At 37.4% G+C, this 21973-nt stretch overlaps 1 protein-coding gene and 1 pseudogene across 3 annotated transcripts in view; both read left to right on the forward strand.

The window, feature by feature from the left end:
* Positions 1–21973, forward strand: part of ELMOD1 (ELMO domain containing 1) — a 76075-nt gene that overhangs the window by 45256 nt on the left and 8846 nt on the right. For 2 of the 3 annotated variants that reach the window (XM_064375389.1, XM_064375388.1), the window contains 5 exons: positions 10244–10377; positions 13219–13287; positions 13771–13794; positions 17980–18030; positions 19473–19606. In XM_064375389.1, the coding sequence (XP_064231459.1) occupies positions 10244–10377; positions 13219–13287; positions 13771–13794; positions 17980–18030; positions 19473–19606 (412 nt within the window). The remainder of the gene's footprint in view (positions 1–10243; positions 10378–13218; positions 13288–13770; positions 13795–17979; positions 18031–19472; positions 19607–21973) is intronic. The other variant, XM_021670810.2, reaches the window with a different exon arrangement.
* On the forward strand, positions 56–8268 carry LOC135274635 (MOB-like protein phocein; annotated as a pseudogene).

Genomic DNA, 21973 nt, shown 5'->3' on the forward strand with positions numbered 1-21973 from the left:
ATCTGCCAGGCACCTGCATGTGCTAGGCACTGCTTTGGACATTAGGGGTACAAAGATGGATCAGATACGGGCACCTAACTGGTTGGTAAGGTCAAGTTTTCTTGCTGGGGCAGGTGAGGTAAATTTTTCATCAGAAAATTCCCGTGAGTAGTTAAGTTCAAGGCCAATTTTCTTTTGTAATTCGAGAAGGCATCAGAGGTGATTTCTGTGGGCTCTCACATTTGGCTGAAGTTTAGATTGTTTAACATGTGTTGAAAGCCAACAGGAGAAATAGCATTTGTCAAAGAGTGACTTGGGATTTCCATTTATGACTTTTAATACACATCAGAGAAGATAAAGTGGGTTTCTGCTTCAGCAATGACCCTCCTGGGAAATTACCCGAGATCTTAATTCTGATTATTTATTCATGTAACTTAGAGAGTTGGAAGAGGTAAAGGTTTATATTTGGCACACTAGAACTGCTGGAGAAATAATGTGGAGTTTTGAATACTCCTGGCTGTCAAAACAAAACCTTAAAAATCTTACAGGATCTAATGGTATATTAAGAAACATCAGTAAAACTTTCCCTCAAAACACTGAGTTTGGAGCTAAAGAAATTAACACCCCAAAATAAATAAGACAAACCTTTAGAACTGTATACTTATCAGAAATGTTTTATAAATTCATTTCTGAAAATAGATGCTTTTTTAGGGTTAGAGTGCTTTAGGGTACTTCCTTACCTTTTCCTAGAATTCAAAAAGGCAGTAACAAAATTGTAAGAAAACATTTGTTTAGCTTCCTTTATTTTACTGAAAAATGTCAACAGAAGATGTAATTTTAGAAATGTCTCGTGTTGTGGTTTGTGTGAAGGAGTGTATGTTTTTGTGTATGTAAGTCCTTAAGCAGATGACTCATTCGTCTCTGTTAATTAGTGCTGGATCTGATGTGAAGCATTAAAAATTAAAGATGCCTCATTCTTGGCAATAGTTTTTTTCTTTCTTTTCTCCCTGCTTAAGTTTAACTAACCTAGTGGCTGAGTTTTATCTCTTTGTATTGCCTTTTTTTTCCTGACCATTTTCTGATGGAGGTAGTTCAATGCAATGACCCAAACATAGGAAATAAAAGGTGAGGGAGAAAAGAGGTGTTATGATTAACAGATAGCCACAAGAGCCTGAACGATTCATTAGAATAGCTGAGATTCCCTCAGAAGCAGTGACATCCAGAGGCCTGTAGGCATATCTTTAGCTGATCCATCATATGTGTGCTGGCACATAGTAGGTTTTCAACAAATATGAATGAATGCATGAATTATTATAGTTCATTAGCTACATCTCAAGAACTTGTATATGACTTTTATCTGTGGTTATGATTAGATTATGTGTTATCATTTTAACTGTCAGCTATATGGAAGTAGGCAAGTAAACGGTGGCTATCTTTATTTTAGAGATGAGAAAACTATAAGCATTTTAGCTTAGGTTCCTATTCACATATCTAGTAAATTATAAAGTCAGGGCTCTTCATTACTGCATTAGGCACTTTGGGGAAAGGCATCATTTCTGCCCTCAAGTGGCTTACGATCCAATTTGGGCATATTCTCTATCTTTAAAAATCACCAAATCTGGCCGGGCTTGGTGGCTTACGCCTGTAATCCCAGCACTTTGGGAGGCCGAGGCAGGTGGATCACTTGAGGTCAGGAGTTGGAGACCAGCCTGGACAACATGGTGAAACCCTGTGTCTACTAAAAATACCATAATTAGCTGGCCGTAGTGGCAGATGCCTGTAATCCCAGGTACTTGAGAGGCCGAGGCAGGAGAATTGCTTGAACCCTGGAAACAGAGGTTGCAATGAGTCCAGATCGCACCACTGCACTCCAACCTAGGCAACAAAGCAAGACTCCATCTCAAAAAAAAAAAAAAAAATCACTAAATCTTATCCATACAGCACCCTAAGGTATCTTTGAAATGTTTTCCATGCCCAGTGCCTTATTGTAGCCATCCAACTTGGGCCGTGATGGCCTTTTAATTATGCCGGTAACCATTAGATTTTTCCCTCCCATCATCTAAAATACTGTTGGAGGGATTTTATTTTTTTCAAAACACAGATATATTCATTGTTATTCCCTAGACTAGAAACTTCAGGCTATGTCCTATAGTAGAAAGCCCACGCATCTTAGCATGGCATTTTGAAGGCTTTCCAATGTATTTCTTGAAGCTACAGCTCCTGTATCCTCATCACATGTAGTACATTTCTGCCATCTTCTGCCACTCACCATGACCCAGAATAAGCCATGCCATACCATATGCTCAGGAATTTGTTCATGCTGTTCCCACTGTTACCCATTATTCTCACTGCAGAAGCCAGCTCGTTTTTTTAAATCCTTACTCACTGAATTTTGAAATCCTCACTAGCTCCCCAAGCAAACTTAGGCGTGGGATGTTTGTTCTTTTCTTCAGTTTTTCAGATTTCAAGTACAATAATAAAATCAGAAATAATAAAACATTAGTTGAGTGTTTAGTATGTGCCAATTGTTACAGTCAGTGTTTTCTGGCATTATTTTAATTATCACAGTAGCCTTGTGGTGATACACTGCTACTATCTTCATTTTTCAGATAAGGAAACTGAAGCTGAGCAGTGAAGTGACTATGCGAGCTCACATACGGTGGTAGCCGAGGGCTCTGAGCTGCCACACTACACTAGGTCTTGAGCCACAAACCACATCTTGTTTGCATTTGTCTTTCCAGTGCTAATCCATGGTTTGCATTTCACTGCCTGAGCTTAAGCTTCTTCATCTTTAAAATGGGTAATAAAACCCTTACTACCTACTTCTGTTTGGAGCAAAAGCCAGGAAACCAAGGCCTGCAAACCAAATTTGGCATACCACTCATTTTACAAGTAATATTTGCAGCACAGCCACATGGATTTGTGTACGGCATTTATGGCTGCTGCGGCCACTATCCTAGTTTAAAGGTAAAGTTAAGTAGTTACAAAGAGACCATACGGCTCATAAAGCCTAAGATTTGTCAACTGGTCTTTTACACACACCTGTCATCCCAGCACTCTGGGAAGCTGAGGCAGGAGGATTACTTGAGACCAGGAGTTCAAGACCAGCCTGAACAACATAGCAAGACCCCATCTCTACAAAAACTTTTTAATAAGTAGCTGGGCATAATAAAGCGGGCCTGTAGTACTAGTTATTCAGGAGGCTGAGGCAAGAGGATCACTTGAGCCCAGGAGATCAAGGCTACAGTGAGCTATGGTTACACCACTACACTTAGCCTGGGCAACAGAGTGTGACCCTATCTCTAAAAAAATAATAATAATAATAATAATTAAATTAAGTTAAATGTAAAAACATGTTTGCTGACCCCTGGTTTGTAAACTCAGGTCATAGGTAGTATTGCCACGTGTTTAAATGCTTGGCTTTTTAAGCATAGGAGAGCATTATCAGTGTTACTAGAGTTCTAAAGTATTTTAAAAATCTAGATTTTATGATCATTTGAACATAGCCTGGGATGAAATTAAATAATATCACTGTCCATATGAATCACTTATATAGACATTTCTATTAAAAATATTCCAACCAAGTTAATAATGAAGACAAAATTCTAGATGCATTCATGCACTAAATGAAAAACATAAAGTCCAGAATTAAAGACCTTCTCCTGATGGTAAGAGACAATCCCACGGTGACCTTGGTGAGAAGCTGCTTCTCCTTGAATGCTCTGGCTCGAGGGTAGATGAATCGCCTTCCCTTTCTGTCCTGCAGAGGGTTCAAGATCAAGCAGACGTGTTCAGATAAACTTATGTAAAGATTCAGTTCAAAGTGAAGAGAGTTCAGCAGAGAGAGCAGGCCATGATGGATAACGTTCTGACTCAGAGTGCAGTCTCCACACCTGTTTCTTGTCTTCTGCCATGGGAATCACTTTTCCTAGTCCTGGTCTCCTGCGCTTGGCAGTTGGCTTTGTAACAACTACTCCCAGTAGCGCCGTCTTAGATGAGTGGATTCCTGAGAGCCCCCACCATAAGCCCACCACCGTTTCTCAGATCTGAAGTTGGCTTCTAGTGCATGACCTCATCCTTCAGGAGCACCCCATCCCCTACTCTTATTTTTTCAGGGAAGAGCTTACCTATCAGAAAAGAATCAAAATAGTTCAAAGTTTATTTTATTTTATATGTATTTATTTTGAGATAGGGTCTCTTATCACACAGGCTGGAGTTCAGTGGTGAGATCTTAGCTCACTACAGCCTCCACCTCCCAGGTTCAAGCAATTCTTGTGCCTCAGCCTCCCAAGTAGCTGGGATTACATGCATGAGCCACCATGCCTGGCTCAAGGATTTTTTAAAATAGGAAATATACAGATAATTGCACTTCATATAAGTATTTTAGCATAATGGGCTTTTATCTTCCAAAATAAGTTTAACAATTTTATTTGCTACATATATTTATTAACTTACTGGTTTAGTCTCTCAATATTTAGCAAGTTTATTTTAAAAATTACTATTCCCATTGGTTTACAATGCCATTAATGTAAATGCATAACTTTGAAGTCAACATTCCTTTCACTGTGGACATAAGAATTCTTAAGGAGAACAATAATGACTATGACTGATGGGTGCTGTTCAAAAGGACTGGCAGGCTCCAAATGGCATAAACTATTTATACATGCTCTCAGTATACTACTATTCCTACACTTTTGCTGTGTATTCTTGTCTCATAATATGATATAAATTATTCTCTAAGTCTGAAAAAAAAACAATTAAGATGAAAACATTTTTGTCTTAATTTCAAAATAACTTTTTAATGAAAAAGAAGTTCCTCATGTTAAATCTGTTCAAAAGAAGGATTTAAATACTTTGTTCACAACCTGTACAATTTTTTCACCCTGAGTGTCTCATTACAATCAGTTTGGCAATAAAACTTTCTGTGCTTTATTGAACAGCATTCAATAGATTATACAATTGTTCAATCTGCATTCGAATCATTATTAGGACGCTGAATTATAACAAAGTCCAGTAAATGTATGCCCATTCATCAGCACCCTTAAAACCTGTGAATTATTGCAAATAATCTCATGTGTGCATATAATTCAAACATAAACTTTGTGGAGAAGGGATATAAAATAAATAGTAGAGTATTTCTTCGGTTCTATATAATGCTGGCTAGACGGTTAGATGAAAAGAGTGATATTACTAACAGGCACTATGGGAAGCCGAGGATCACCTAAGACCAGCAGTTTGAGATCAGTCTGGCCAACATGGTGAAGTCCCATCTCTACTAAAAATACAAAAATTAGCCAGGCGTGGTGGCGCACACCTGTAGTCCCAGCTACTTGAGAGGCTGAGGCACTAGAATCACTTGAGCCTGGGAGGCAGAGGTTACAGGGAGCTGAGATAGTTCTACTGCACTCCAGCCTGGGTGACAGAGAGAGACTGTCTCAAAATAAATTAATTAATTAAATTAAATAAATAAAATAATATACATGTGTATGTATACATATACATACACACACACACATATATCTGTATATATATGTCAGGAAGAATCAAACCATTTTAATAACTGTTTTCTAAGTAGTTACCACAACTGAGTAAAACCAGGATACGCCAGAGCCTATGCCAATACATTTTTCCTGTAGTGTAATGTAATTGCTAATACAAGGTATAATCTGCAAGCAATTAATACAAATATAAGTAGGCTTAAGCCACCATAAAAATCACAGTCCAGTGAAAAGCTTCTCAGCTAAAGTAGTTGGAGGAAAGAGTTAAGGGAAATGAGAAAGGGTAGACAGGGCAGGTTTCCAGTAGGAACATCATTTACATGCCTTATCATCATCATCATCTTGTAAGTAACAGTCCACTGGTGCAGGAAGGTAAATCTTTCCCAAGTATGCTAGTCTAGCATAGTAATACATACATACTTTATGTAGCATAGTAAGATTATTTAAGTATTACTAATGTTTCATTTCTACTTATATTTAGATTATATTATATTTAGATTATATTATATTTAGATTATACATAATACTATATGCGTATTAAAAACTCATTTTCCAAAATGAGATAAAAGTGATTCAGGTAAGCTGGACCTATGTACTACAGAATTTAGAATATCTAAACTCAGAGGTAAAATCAAAGGAAAACATTGCTACCTTTTTAGTGAATGGATTGTGTGAAACTTCAAGCACATTCATTTTTTAATAGATGGGTTTGTCTGATGAGGATTGTAATCCAATAACTGTTTAGCAGCAATTTTACCAAACTTTAAATTCTTTTATTAACAGGCATTATAAACATAATATTAATTTTATTTAAAAACCATGAATGCCACACTGGTGAATATACAGCTTATGAATAACTTTAAAAAGTATTTCCCGGCCGGGCGCGGTGGCTCAAGCCTGTAATCCCAGCACTTTGGGAGGCCGAGGCGGGTGGATCACGAGGTCAAGAGATCGAGACCATCCTGGTCAACATGGTGAAACCCCGTCTCTACTAATACAAAAAATTAGCTGGGCACGGTGGCGCGTGCCTGTAATCCCAGCTACTCAGGAGGCTGAGGCAGGAGAATTGCCTGAACCCAGGAGGCGGAGGTTGCGGTGAGCCGAGATTGCGCCATTGCACTCCAGCCTGGGTATCAAGAGCGAAACTCCGTCTCAAAAAAAAAAAAAAAAAAAAAAAAAAAAAAAAAAAAAAAAAAGTATTTCCCATTTTAAAAGGCAAACACAGCAGACAACTATACTAAACAAAGAAGCTAGAATATGGATACGTGATTGATGGGTCTAAAATGATACATACAGTACATAATTAATGTTAATTATGTGATCAGTACATTTTTCTATGTGATTCCCTTCATGCTACTTTCCCCAGAAACTGAATTCTGAACTTCCTCTTATAAAATTGGTACAATCAGGTTGCCCTTGGACATCAAATTTTCTTTTGTCACAAACTTAGTAAACCAATGACACAAAAATGTTTCATTTTCATATTCATCCAATATCTGGAGTAATAAAAAGAAGCATGTGGCCAGGTACAGTGGCTCACACCTTTAATCCCACCCTGCCTAGCTAATTTTCAAGGGTTCTTTTTTTTTTTTTTTTTTAAGTAGAGACAGGGTTTCACATGTTGGCCGGGCTGGTGTCAAACTCCTGTCCTCAAGTGATCCACCTGCCTCTGCCTCCCAAAGTTCTGGGATTACAGACATGAGCCACCGCACCCGACCTGAATAATAAAATGCTTTAAAAAGAAATTTCATTTTAATTATTTTATGGATCGTGAAAGACTAGACTAATGGCTAAAAAGTGTTCTTAACTAAGATGATGGCACTGTGGTCATGGCAGAGGGCATGGCAGTGCTGAGGTGGACCAGGCTGGGCACCAAGGTACAAAATTTATATAACTGGCCTGATGATGATTTTAATGAAATGGACAGTACGCAAGCTGTTGAGCAGCATACGCAACAGAACATAAGAGAAGATTACTCCAATACTCAGAGAAACCTTGAACCACCTGAAGGCCAAGATGCAGGTATATGGAAGTATGAACATTTAAGGCAATTCTGCCTTGAGCCAAATGGACTTGCTGTCAAACTTCAGAGTGAATCCCATCCAGATACTTGTATTCAAAGGACAGCAACTGAACAATGGATTTTTCCTTGTGCAGCTCATAAAACTCCAAGAGTGTTCTGGTATGGACTATACTAGACACACACTTGAAGCTGCTGTGTCTTCTGAAAAACAAATATTTCTCCAGCAGGGTTAGTATAAAGGAATAATCTGTAGCAAAACTTGGATCAGCATACTGTAAGATTTACAGAATATTTTCATATGCTTCTTTTTTTTTTTTTTTTTTTTTTTTTAAGATGGCATCTAGTTCTGTTGCCCAGGCTGGAGTGCAGTGACATGATCTCAGCTCACTGAAACCTCTGCCTCCCTGGTTCAAGTGATTCCCCTGCCTCAGCCTCCTGAGTACCTGGGATTACAGGTGCCAGCCACAATGCCTGGCTAAATTTTGGGGTTTTAGTAGAGATGGGGTTTCACCACGTTGGCCAGGCTGATCTCGAACTCCTGAGCTGAAGTGATTCACTTTCCTCAGCTTCCCAAACTTCTGGGATTACAGATGTGATCCACTGCGCCTGGCCAGTTTCTGTTTTGATGAATGCAGAGCACTGGCACATTCTTATATGGATTATTTAAAAAGAAATTTTATATACTCATGCTTGATATTTTGCTTTCAAGCATGAGAGATTTACCTCCTTTCTTTTTACCCTTTTTTTCTCGCCCTTTAGACAAATTGAATTCACGTGTTGTGGCACTAACATAAAACATTGCATAAGGTGAATAATAAGTATAATATTAGATTAGCGTATAAAACAACATTAGGAAAATGAATAGCAGCTTTTATTAGTTAGTACTTTCTGTCATTGAATATTATGTTTTACACTGTGTCAGGTATGTGACAATTTGATTTAGCAAGGTATTTTGTATATTACTGTTTTATTTAAGCTTTAAAATCATGTAATGTAGAATAAGCAATTTAGAAATTGAATTATTTCTGAAATAGTAGTAAGGAAATTTTACATTTGTATTTATACCCTGTCTGTAATGAAGATGTAAGTCTAAAAAGTAAACTCACCTACATGCCCATCCCTATTAGAAAGAACTAAGAGGGCCAGGTGCAGTGGCTCATGCCTATAATCCCAGCACTTTGGGAGGCCAAGGCAGGCGGATCACCTGAGGTCAGGAGTTCGAGACCAGCCTGGCTAACATGGTGGAACCCCTTTCTACTAAAAATACAAAAAATTAGCTGGAATGGTGGCGCATGCCTATAATCCTAGCTACTCGGGAGGCTGAAGCAGGAGAATCACTTAAACCAGGGAGGCAGAGGTTGCAGTGAGCCAAGATCGCACCATCATTGCACTACAACTTGAGCAACAGGAGCAAAAACTCTGTCCCCCCCCCAAAAAAAAATGGAAAGAAAGAAATAAGTGTTTGAGCATTACATATTTATACAACTTTATACAACTATGGGGTCTCAGTGTTTCTCTGGTAATCAAGTAATGATATGTGCTGAATCTATCTTTCTACAGAAAACTTTAAAAAATAGAACCAGCTTATTAAGCAGTAAAGAGTATAATGCTTAGAATTTACATTTGTCCAGTAATGTATTAATATGATTGATTTTAATTGAAATTACTTTTGGTAACTCTTAAAGATAATATATTTTGAGGTTTATTCATGATCATTACTGATATTCCTTCCTTTAGCTACATGATGATGTTTACTCTCTGTCATAGGTGAGACCTAAGAAATGAAAATCAGCCAGGTGTGGTGGCTCACACCTGTAATACCAGCACTTTGGGAGGGTGAGGCGGGCGGATCACTTGAAGTCAGGAGTTTGAGAATAGCCTAACCAATGTGATGAAATCCCGTCTCTACTAAAAGTACAAAAATCAGCCAGGCATGGTAGTGCATGCTTCTAATCCCAGCTACTCTGCAGACAGAGGCAGGAGAATCACTTGAACCCGGGAGGCGGAAGTTGCAGTGAGCTGAGATCGTGCCACTGCACCCCAGACTGGGTGACAGAGTGAGACTTCATCGCCAAAAAAAAGAAAAGAAACTCAAGTCAGTTCGCTCTTTTTTTTTTTTTTTTGTTAATAGCACTGCTAAAAGTTTTGAAATAACATTAAAACATTTTCTGAGAATCTGAATAATAGGTGGCCTTGAAATTTTTCCTCTTTTCTCTTTCCTTTATACTCTTAAATATTTTTGAGAGCACCAAAGAGCTTTTTTGTGGGAGATTATCTATCTAATCTATCTATCTACGTATCTACCTACTATCTAATTTCCTATTCAAAATTAAAATAGAAAGATTTAAAACATTAAAATATACAAATACTCATTCCATTGTCGTCAGAGCAATGATATCATAACACATCATGCATCCTTTGGAAAATTCCACCGTATACTCACGAGATAAAGAGAGCAGCAAGGCAAATAACCTCTTACTATAATATAGTTGTTTTGTGGTTTTGTTTTTATCTCTCAGACCCTCTGAAAAGGTCCTGGGAGCCTCCAGGGAGGCTTCAGATCATACTTTGAGAAATACTGTCATAAATAATTGAAAGATGATCACATCTTTAATTGTAATGTATTTGCATACATTCAGCTTTGCAAAGCTCCTCCTAATAACGTAGTTTACAAAATCTGAATCAATAGGAAAGGGTATTTGTGTGTGTATATCAACAGGGTAATTCTCTTTTTTTCCTACAGTTATGGAAATTCTTGAAGCCCAATACTCCACTGGAATCTCGGATTTCTAAGCAGTGGTGTGAAATTGGTTTCCAAGGTGATGATCCCAAAACAGATTTTCGAGGAATGGGACTTCTGGGACTATACAATTTGCAGTAAGTAAAATGACGGACACCTGAGGGTTTGAGTGATGTTTTGGTCTCCTCATATTGAAATGGCAAAAGTTGAGCAATTAGCTTCAAAAGCTACTTCCCATAACATTCTAAGAAAACATTCAAGTTCCCTGAGAGGTCAGATTCATAAAATGTTAAAAGTGTCTGCTACCTTCCTTGTATTTCAGCAAACTTCGTGAATTTTTAAAGCAAATCTCAAATATATTTAAAAATTGTTTTATTATTTAAAATTTTCAAACATATGTAAGAACAGGGAAGATTGTAATGAACACCCTTATATTGATCATGCAGATTCAGTAACTGTTGAGGTTTTGAAATATTCGTGACTATTTTTTGGCAGAAGGGTGTTAATGATAATTCTACACTGCATTTCACCCTTTATATTCCAAAAAGTAGTTCTAAGAAATTTCAGTGTTACCTCACATTAACCACAATGCCATTATCACACTGAACAAAATTAACAAAGATTCCTTAGTGTCGTCTTTATCCAGGACGTATTCAAATTTCCCGATTCTCTCAAAAATACTTTTTACAGCTGGTTTGTCCTAGTGCACTTCCATGTAAGACTTACACGTTGCACTTATTTACTATGCCCGTTGGTCTTCTTAAATTAGATCAGTCTCTCCTGCTCCGTCCCTTCCTTTTACCCACTCCTCCATGTCATTACCTTGAAGATTTCACGTCAGTTGTCCTGTAATGTGTCCCATGGTCTGGATTTATCTGTTTGCACTTGTATCCATCCGCTGTACTTCCTGAAAATTGGAGGTATGCAGACAGGCCTGAAGACATTCAGGTTGGCTCACAGCGGGAGGCCTTCAGTCCCTCCACTCTCAGCCCTGTGCTGTGACGAATCAGAAGGCTCCTAGCCTGATGCCTCCAGTGTAAAGTCCACCATCAGCCTTTCCTCCTTCCATGATCTCTACTGAACCAACTAATTAATTGTATAAAAAGTGCTTTTCTATTTGTTATTTTTCCTATAATTGTTGGCTGAAATTTTTAAAGGCTTCATTTCCCTTATAGAGTATAGTTATTTGGTTTCTCTGAAATACAGGGAGGACAGATATTCAATTTTCTATTTGGTTGCCAATTCTCAGAGTCAGGAGTTGGCAGCTTGGTTCTCTTGTTAATGACCAATTTTTTTTTTTTTTTTTTTTTTTTTTGCTCTATCTCTCTGTTTTTAAAACACCATTTGTTAACTCCTGTGTTTTTATGTGTTTTTTGTAACTCAACTAATTGTACTTGTTATTTTTTTCATACTTTAATTCAGTATGTGTAGTCATTATTATTTTTTGAGCCAAAGGGTCCTTTCAAGTTGGTTCTTGTGTCCTTTGACAGTACCATATTAGGGCAGTGATGTATTTTGAAAAGAAGTTAAGCCTTACTCAGTCATTTTGGTCGCATCCCATTTTTTCCCCTAGATCGTTCCCTTTATTTTAAATTTAAGCAGTTTAATAATCACCCATTCTGGTATGAAATGTTTTAATGTTAATGAATGGAAAGTGAACATTAATGACAATGTTATAGGTAAGTGGATAAAGTCTGAACTTTTGAATAACTGGGACAATTGGCCTTCCACTGAAAAAAATTAAATTAAATCTCTACCTCACCTCAGTTCATAAGTTGAAAGTCTGAAACAAATCTTTCCTACTTTTAGAAGAAAATCAAGATATTTGAGTAAGGAGAGATCTCCCAAAGACACGAGCAAAAAAAAGCATCAACTGGAAAAGAAGAGTCATTAAATTTCACACATTAAAAGTGAAAACTGCAGTAAGATAAGCCTCTGTAAACAAAGTAAAACAAGATAAGATTGACATCCACATAAATGATAAAGTATCTATGTTCAGTATATTATTCTCTATAAGGTTATTTGTCTTTTTTATTTGAGGACATTTTTAGACTCACTGCACCAAAAATATGAACAGATGAGACGTAAAAGAGGAAACCCAGATAACTGACGAAAGTATGAAAAGAAACTCAGTTTCGTTAACAACTATGAATGCGTGCGTTACAATTGCTAAGTCAGGTTTGAAATTTCCTGAGAGGAAATTAAAGAACTTCTTTTACCCTTTGGATATATGCAGGAAATATACACACATCACATTAAATAATATATGCTATTGTTTTATCATTGTCTTTCTGAGAGGAAATTAAAGAACTTCTTTTACCCTTTGGATATATGCAGGAAATATACGCACATCACATTAAATAATAGATGCTATTGTTTTATCATTGTCTTTATGAAGAACTTTTTATAAATTATTTTTGAGAGTGTGCAGCTTTGAGTGTTTATCAGGAAACTTCACCACCCTTTTCCCCTTAGAATAAAATATTACTGTTTTTAACATATCTAAACCCAATGAGATATTTTCCATTCATCCAGAATTCAAATTCCCAGTGAATATTTGAAATATACCCTTTCTCATCTCCTCCAGTCTCTTCTTTCTCTCATCATGTCCCTTCACCGAGGCTTCTGCCTTCTGAAGACCTCCAAACACTGAGCTATTCTACGCTTTCTTCTATAACCCTTCTTCACAATAAAATCCTTGGTTCTCTGGGTAATGGCAAAGTTCTTAATTAAATTTTCAAAATTTACCGGATACGTTCCTAAATCTATGTGGGCTTCGCAGCTACTCTACTATGTCATTACATTTGGAAAATTCTGTTGTGAAAAGTTGTTTGTTCCCCGGAGGAGCTGAAACAAATGATAATCTCATGCCAGTATCCATCTCTGCATTCGAAATGACCTCAAGTTGGATTAAAATGAATATATTCAGCAAGTAAGCAAGTACATAGAGTTACAGTTTTCTTTCCCTTCCACTGCAGGTATTTCGCAGAAAGGGATGCCACAGCAGCTCAGCAGGTCCTATCTGACTCTCTCCATCCAAAATACAGGTAATTGTTGAAAATAAAAGATGAATTAGGTTTTGTGGGTTAGATCAAATGAACTTCATCTCCTGCGTGTATCTGTTGATGAGCTTCTCAGGAGAGTGAGGCTTAAAGCTTTTTCAAACAAGCCCTAGTGACAAATGCTGATCTGGAGGGTTAAAACTTCAGGTACTTATTCCAAGATTTTGGATGTCAAGTGGCACCATTCAAGTGAGATATGTATTTAAAGGGACTGATAGTTTCACTAGTGTCCAGGAAGACTGAGGAGGTGGGCGTGGAAGAAGGGCAGGGTCTGGGAGAGAGTCCAGAGATGAGAAAGCATGAAGGGAGATTAGAAGGGAGAATGGAGGTCAGGAAGTCAGAGACCAACTGAGAACATCTGGAATTGCTGAGGCTTTTTTTTTCTTTCTTGTAAAATTCTAGATTCTAAATTATTTGCATTTTCAATTTACTTTTCTAAATTTTTTTTCTTTAACTGATTACATGAAGGGATATCACTAAAGAAGAAATAAGGTATTTTTTCTTTGTTTTGTGTTTTATCGTTTTTATTTTGTTTTAGAATAAGCATGGGCAAGAATTTTTTTTAAGACCTCTGAATTTATTTGTTTCAAAAAGCCAACATTTTCAAACTTTTAATCTAATATAGTTAATTATAGCTGGGCTATGTTTTAACGAACTGAAAACCAGATAAGACTCACCAGTTGGAAAATGTCAGTCTTTCTACAGCCATGATGAAACCTGGTTAGAGAAACATTTTGAACACTCACCTAAAGGCTGAACACCTCACCAAACCTGCTCTGACTCCATTTACCCCAGAGAGGGGTGTTTTATTTGGGAATATTGTTGCACAGAGCAACTTTGCTCTTCTATTAATATATTGAATTTGATTATTATAAATGGTAGTTGTGTGTGTGTGTGTGTGTGTGTGTGTGTGTGTATTAGTCATATGGCTTTTTTCTCTTCAGCATGATGGTGGATTAGTTGTTAGTGTTCATGTTTACTAAGTAAATCCAAAATTTTATCAAAACCTTCTCAAAATTCAGGGATAGGTTGAGTTGAGCTTTTTTTTTTACCCCTCCACCTTACTATTTTATTCATTCTAGCTTCATTTGGCTAAGATTTATTAGGTTATATTTCATTTCCCAAATTTACATTTATAACCTTTCGTAAGATTAAAAAGTCATACCTTTAAGAAAAACACAATCATTGTTTAGCTCTTTCTTGTTATATCGTTAAAATCAAGCTATTTTAATTTTTTTTTTTTTTTTTTTTTTTTTTGAGACGGAGTCTCACTCTGTCACCCAGGCTGCAGTGCAGTGGCATGATCTCGGCTCACTGCAACCTCTGCCTCCTGGGTTCAAGCAATTCTCTGCCTCAGGTTCCCGAGTAACTGGGATTACAGGCATCCACCACCACACCTGGCTAATTTTTGTATTTTTAGTAGAGATGGGTTTCATCCTCTTGGCCAGGTTGGTCTTGAACTCCTAACCTCGTGATCCACACACCTCAGCCTCCCAAAGTGCTAGGATTACAGGCGTGAGCCACCATGCCTGGCCTATTTTAATTTTTTTTCTTTCTTTTTGAGATAGAGTCTCACTCTGTCGCCAAGCTGAAGTGCAGTGGCACAATCTCGGCTCACTTCAACCTCTGCCTCCCAGGGTCAAGCGATTCTCCTGCCTCAGCCTCCTGAGTAGCTGGGACTATAGGCATGTGCCACCACAATCTTTTGTATTTTTAGTAGAGACAGAGCTTCACCGTGTCAGCCAGGATGGTCTCGATCTCCGTGATCCGCCTGCCTCAGACTTCTAAAGTGCTGGGATTACAGGCATGAGCCACCGCGCCCAACCACTATTTTAATTTTTTAACTACATCTTCTGAGTATTTCTGTAATGTAGAGACTCTAAACTCCCTGTAGTTAAAATTGGCTGGGGAGTCTGTCCATGAGCTCAGGTGGCATTTCCTGGAGGAACATCAGTCGGAAGACTCCAGTCCTCCATAGTTCTTGGAAAGTGACAACAATAAGCTCGCAATATTTTTGATTAACCATTGGAGAGGGACTGACTTTGTTTGTCTATGAGTCATTCTTAAAGAAAAGCTTTATAGTTGTATCTCCCATGTTAGCCGTCCAAGAGAAAGTATTTGAGGTTTGGAGTGACTACTCTTATTTAAAAAGAGACTAGCATGTGTGTGTGTTTGCATAAATGTGTAGTCACGTATATAAAATTACTATGCTTTATCCCTCAAACTACAATAAAATTGAATCAATAGAGTTCATATATTAATTACTTCAAACCGATGGTAAACGTCATTGGATACAGATCAGCATATTTTGAAAATGCTACTGTCCTTCACTGATGTCTGATAAAAGTATATATGGATTGATTATGATATTGAGCTAAGTTCTGTCAAGCCCTGAATGTTTCAGGTGTTCAAGAGAGAGAAGTCAATGTGTGCTAAGGAAAGCTCTTTCCTGTCTATCCTTCAGCAAGCGTGACACATTACTGCTCTTGTAAACATCCACTGATTGAATACTAAAGTAACTTGAGGGATAAAAGTGGATTCAAGTTTAAGAAGAAAATTTTGACTGTTAGTTTGTGTGTGTGTGTTTGTTTTCTCCTGATGAGAGGAATGCAGTCTGTTTGGGCCAGGGTAGCCTGTAAGTATCAAATAAGTAGAGATCATTTGGCCTTTCCTTGTATTTCCAATGCAGATAGAGATCTGATTTAATAAATATGGGAACACTGTGTATTTATAAAGCTTTGTTGAAGAGAAAATAAGTGCTTATAAATTCTTATATATAAAATTTCTTAAATTGCACACATATATCATTTTAGTTGGATATGAATCTTTAAGGTTAAAAAAAAGTCTCCTGATTCCTCTTCAGCTGTTTGATTTGTTAGCTAGAAGTTACATTTTAAAAACAGGAGTCACAGGCTGGGTGCGGTGGCTCCTGCCTGTAATCACAGCACTTTGGGAGGCCAAGGTGGGTGGATCACAAGGTCAAGAGATCGAGACCATCCTGACCAACATAGCAAAACCCTGTCTCTGGGAAAAAAAAAAACAACAGGTGTCACATTTTAATATGAATTAAAAACAGTTATTTTGAATTATAACTGTTTATAGAATAGAAAGTACACAAGTACACATAGTTCAATATCAATTCTGTGTAATATTTTTGTGATTGTGTGTTGTGTGTATTATATGTGTGTCTTATAATAAAATCTTTGCTGTGTATTCTGAGGAACTCTCCTAGTTAGAGAGAAACTAAATATTCATAATAACTAGTTTTTACATTGTATTGAGTTCAAATACCAACTACAGTTTATACAATTTATACAAATTTTATATATAAGAATTTATAAGTGCCCATTTTCTCTTCAGCAAAGCCTTATAAATAAACAGTACCTCCTTACTTGTTAAATTACAATTCTATCTGCATTGGAAATATAAGAAAAGGCCAAATGACCTTAGTGTAAAATAATGAATAAAAGTTACATCCGTCACAAAGAATGGAGCCTGATCCCTGCCTCCTCCTGTTGGCTGTATGGAGGGGAATGGGAGTGGGGCAGATGCACACAGAGTAATGGAATGTAGGCACAGTGAGCCGAGATGGCACCACCACACTCTAGCCTAGGTGACAGAACAAGGCCCTGTCTCCTAAAGAAAAATAAAGAAAGAATGTAAGCCAGTATATACTAACCCGGCTTCTATGGTAGAACCCTTTCTTCAAATAGTCTTATTCAGAAGCTCAAATTACAAAAACAGATGAAAATGGAGCCTCTGTGGCTTACTGACTTAGCTTAGCCGGAAGAAATACCATAGCACTTACTGAGACAGAATTTTTTAAACCTGTAAATACTCTCTCCTTTCCTCCCTCCTTCCCTTCCTCCCCTCCTTCCTTTCTTCCTTCCTGTCTCCTTCCCTTCCTTCCTTCCTCCCTTACTTTTTTCTCCCTCCCTCCCTTCCTTCCTTCCTTTCTTCCTTCCTTCTTTCCTTCTCTCCCCTCCTTCCTCCCTCCCTTTCTGTCTCCTTCCTCTCCTCCTTTCTCTCTCCTTCCTCCCTCCCTTTCTCTCTCCTTCCTCCCTCCCTTTCTCTCTCCTTCCTCCCTCCCTTTCTCTCTCCTTCCTCCCTCCCTTTCTCTCTCCTTCCTCTCCTCTTTTCCTTGCCTTCCTTACTTCCCTCCCTCCTTCCTTTTTTCTTTTCTTTCTTTTTTAACTCAGTCATTTACTTATCAGTAAACATTTATTTGGCATCTACCATGTACCAGGCATCACAAATAAGACTGGTAGGATAAACACCACTAGGTAAAACCAAACAAAATGCAGTGGGGAATCATGAGAGAGTGAGGTAACATTTAGCTCCCTCAATAGATGTTTCAGGAAGGAGCTGTTTGATCATTAATGATAGTATAAACGAATATCTTCATGTTTGGCCTTTAGGACTGTCTCCCACAGCTGTACTAAAGTGAATAGGAGGTCCTATTTACTTTAGCATGGCCTTAAATAATTCCATTTCTGAGTTTCATATAAATTGTATTGTGTCTTTTAAAATTGATAACATTTAAATTGATAAGTGTTGGATAACTGAGCTACAGACATCTCTGCATATAGTTCACAGTTTTAACATAAGCATTAAAAGAGAACAAGTACCAATTGGAGATTAAATCTGATTTATTCACTTATTCATTCATCTATTCAGCAAATTCAGCAAAGCAGAATGGGAGAAGAAAAGGATGGATAAGGCAATTGGGTGAGTATGGGATCTCACATGGAAAGATGGTCAGTCTGAACCAGAACCAGAACCAGAACCAGAACCAGAACTGGAGTATCATGAAAGACAAGCGTGAAATTCTACTTGTCCTGACGGAAATATACAATCTAGTTAAAATGTTTAAAGTATCTTTTACATGTTTACAGATTTATCTGCATGGTTATATGAAATTACTTAACCTATGACTAACTGACAAGGTAGAAAGTTGTAATTAGAAGGAAATGATTTTCAGAACGCATTTAGAATTGTGATTTCTGAAAATCATTTCCTTATAATTACAGTTAGAATTGTGTTTGGTAGTTTTCTTTTAAGGATTTTATCAAATATTGGGCTAGTTGATAAAAATTTAATTTAGGTTTTTTATAATACCCCATATCATCCAAAAATATTTCTTAACAGAGAATTTTTTTCTGTGCTGGGTTTATATCAGCAGAGAATATTTAACAACTCAAGTTCCCTTAATTTTTGGTAGACATGTAAATAAGAAACTAGAAAATGTATACTTTATTAAGACACTTATTTAACTTTTTCTAATCTTAAAAGTAATATGTAATTTATTATGGAAAAGTAAACAAAAAATCACCCCAATCTTATTACTCTAGCATACTCATGTTAATGTTTTGTGGCATTTTATTGTAGTTTTTTTCTTGCACATCTGTGTGTATATAATAAAATGGCTTGCTCCATTCATAATGTTTTATATCCTGCTTAAATCATCTTTAAGAAGATAATTTTAATCAACTGTAATATATGAGATTACCATAATTTATTTCACTGTCTTCTTTAGGATATTTGAATAGTTTCCATGGCATTCACATTATTAAAAATGCTATAAAGAATATCCTTATCTATAAAGCTTTGTCCGCTTCGGATTTTTTTTCTATCATGTATTTGGAAATGGAAAGGTCAAAGTATATGAACTACCAATTCTCCTGATACACATTACTGAAATTTTCTGCTGAATTACAAAAGTCAAGGTTTTGATAGTGTAGAGAGGGAAGGGTGACCTGCCACTCTGATAATTTAATACTAAGTTAAAAATCAGATTATCAATTATTAAAATGCCTTTTTTGTGTATGTGAAGTGAAAGCATGTTTACTAAGAAAGTAAAGGAATAAAAGAAAAGAATAGCTACACCATGAGTGGAACAGCCCCAAGGGCTGCTGGTTGGCTATTTTTCTGGTTATTTTCTTAATTATTTGCTGAACAGGGGTAGATTATTAATGAGTTTTCTGGGAAAGGGGTGGGGAACTCCTGGAACTGAGGATTCTTCCCCTTTTAGACCGTAGGGTAACTTCCTGACATTACCATGGCATTTGTACACTGTCATGGCACTGGTAGGAGTGTCTTTTAGCTGCTAATGTTAAATGCTTATTTTTTATATGTGACACAGAGTTGTTTTTGTGGTTTACATTTCATAGGTACTCATTTGCAATTGTGGGCATCAATATAACTGACCTGGCATATAATCTACTGGTCAGCGGAGCTCTGAAAACCCATTTCTACAATATCGCCCCAGAAGCTCCAACATTGTCTCACTTTCAGCAAACGTTCTGTAAGTATCCTATTGTGTAATTATCAATATAGGGTTCTAGGCTGGACACAACAGCTTGCCCCTGTAATCCCAGCACTTTGGGAGGCCAAGGCAGGTGGATTCCCTGAGCTCAGAGGTTCGAGACCAGCCTGGCCAACGTGGTGAAACCCCGTCTCTACTAAAAATACCGAAGTTAGCCAAGCATGGTGGTGCACACCTGTAATCCCAGCTACTTGGGAGGCTGAGGCAGGAGCTTGTGCAAAAGATCTTGAACCTGAAAGGCGAAGGTTCCAGTGAACTGAGATCATGCCACTGCACTCCAGCCTGGACAACAGAGTGAGACTCCATCTCAAAAAAATATGTATTTTTATATATAAGTATATAAAAATATATGTATAAATAATATAAGTATATAAATATATATAATATATATAAGTATATAAATATATATAAATAATATCAGTATATAAATATATATAACTGTATATATATATATATAAATATAGAGAGAGATTTATGTAAGTTTCTATAGAACAATCCAGACAAGGGTCAAAGCTGAGAGATTTTTGTGATTTGACTGCTTTGGACCTTTTGAACTTCTTTTGGTTTTGATTTTTTTGTTTTCTAATTCATAAACCTGCACTTATGTTTTCAGGCATGGTAAATTCTTCTCTTTCCTGGCTCTTGCATAATATGCAGTGTATCCCCCTCTGGTCTGACTCGAAGACATCATGGTTGTTTCTCTCCCTCGAATCCTCATGGCATAGCACTTAGGAGTGCAGGTTCTGAATAATTCTCAGATCTATGTTTTAGCAGAAATGAAATCTCCAAGAAGGATTAGAAGATAGTCGAAACCCTCCTAGAAAGCAGAACAAACAGTGTGGCAATTCCTCAAGGACCTAGAAATAGAAATTCCATTTGACCCAGCGATCCCATTACTGGGTATATATCCAAAGGATTATAAATTGTTCTGTTATAAAGACACATGCACACGTATGTTCACTGCGGCACTGTTTACAATAGCAGAGACCTGGAACCAACCCAAATGTCCATCATTGATAGACTGGACAGGGAAAATGAGGCACATATACACCATGGAATACTATGCAGCCATAAAAAATGATGAGTTCATGTCCTTCATAGGGACATGGATGAATCTGGAAACCATCATTCTCAGCAAACTGACACAAGAACAGAAAACCAAACACCATATGTTATCACTCATAGGCGAGTGTTGAACAATTACAATACATGGACACAGGGAGGGGAGCATCACACACTGCGGTCAGTAGTTGGGGGCTAGGGGAGGGACAGCGGGGGTGGGGAGGGTGGGGAGGGATGAGGAGGGGAGAAATACCAGATATAGGTGATGGGGGAATGAAGGCAGCAAACCACCTTGCCATGTATGTATGCCAGGATCATGCAACAATCCTGCATGATCTGTACATGTACCCCAGAACCTAAAATACAGTTAAAAAAAAAATTGAACAAAAAGGCATAGATGAAAAATAGAAAATAAAAAAGGTTGTCAAATTAGTGGATCATTCTATGAGGTCTTATATCTGAATAATAGAAGTGCCAGAAAAATAGTGGTGACAGCTAAGGAAGGGGAATCAAAGAAATAAATTAAGAAAAGTTTTCAGAACTGAAGTATGAGTTTTCATACTTAAAGTAATTAGCACCGACATAATAGATTAATGTAGACTCACACCAAGGTCCTAATCATTGTGAAATTGAATGACATTGGAAAGAGATGACCCCAATAATTTCCAAAGCTGTCACATAATGAATGGGGAATCAAGATGACATTGGACTTCTCAATAGCAACATTTTATCCCAAAAACTAGAATATTGTCTTCAAATTACATCTGTAATCCCAGCATTTTGGGAGGCTGAGGTGGGAGAACTGCTTGAGCCCAGGAGTTTGAGAACAGCTCAGGCAACATAGCGAGGCCCTGTCTCTACAAAAATTAAAAATTAGCCAGCTGTAGTCCCAGCTACTTGAGAGGCTGAGGTGAGAAGATCGCTTGAGCCCAGGGAGGTAGAGGCTGCCGTGAACTATGATTGAGCCACTGCACTCCAACTGGGTGACAGAGCAAGACCCCATCTCAATCAAACTAAGAGAATATGATTTCCTGTTTAGAATTTTACACCCAATATAACTTACTACCTTACCAATCAAGTATGGGAATAGAATAAAGACAGTTTTTTAATGCAGGGTCTCAACATTTTACTTCCCTGCACCTTTGTCAGGAAGCTTATTTCCACAAAATAAGAGAGTAATCCTAAAGGAATAAATGGGGTCTAGAAAATATTGAAATCTATCCCAGGAGAGCAGTGAACGGAAAGCCCAAGATATCTGTGTGATTGGCTGCAAATAATAAATCC

The sequence above is a fragment of the Aotus nancymaae genome, unplaced genomic scaffold, assembly GCF_030222135.1.
Source record: "Aotus nancymaae isolate 86718 unplaced genomic scaffold, 86718_ANA_hifiasm-v0.15.2.pri h1tg000012l, whole genome shotgun sequence".
Classification (NCBI taxonomy): domain Eukaryota; kingdom Metazoa; phylum Chordata; class Mammalia; order Primates; family Aotidae; genus Aotus; species Aotus nancymaae.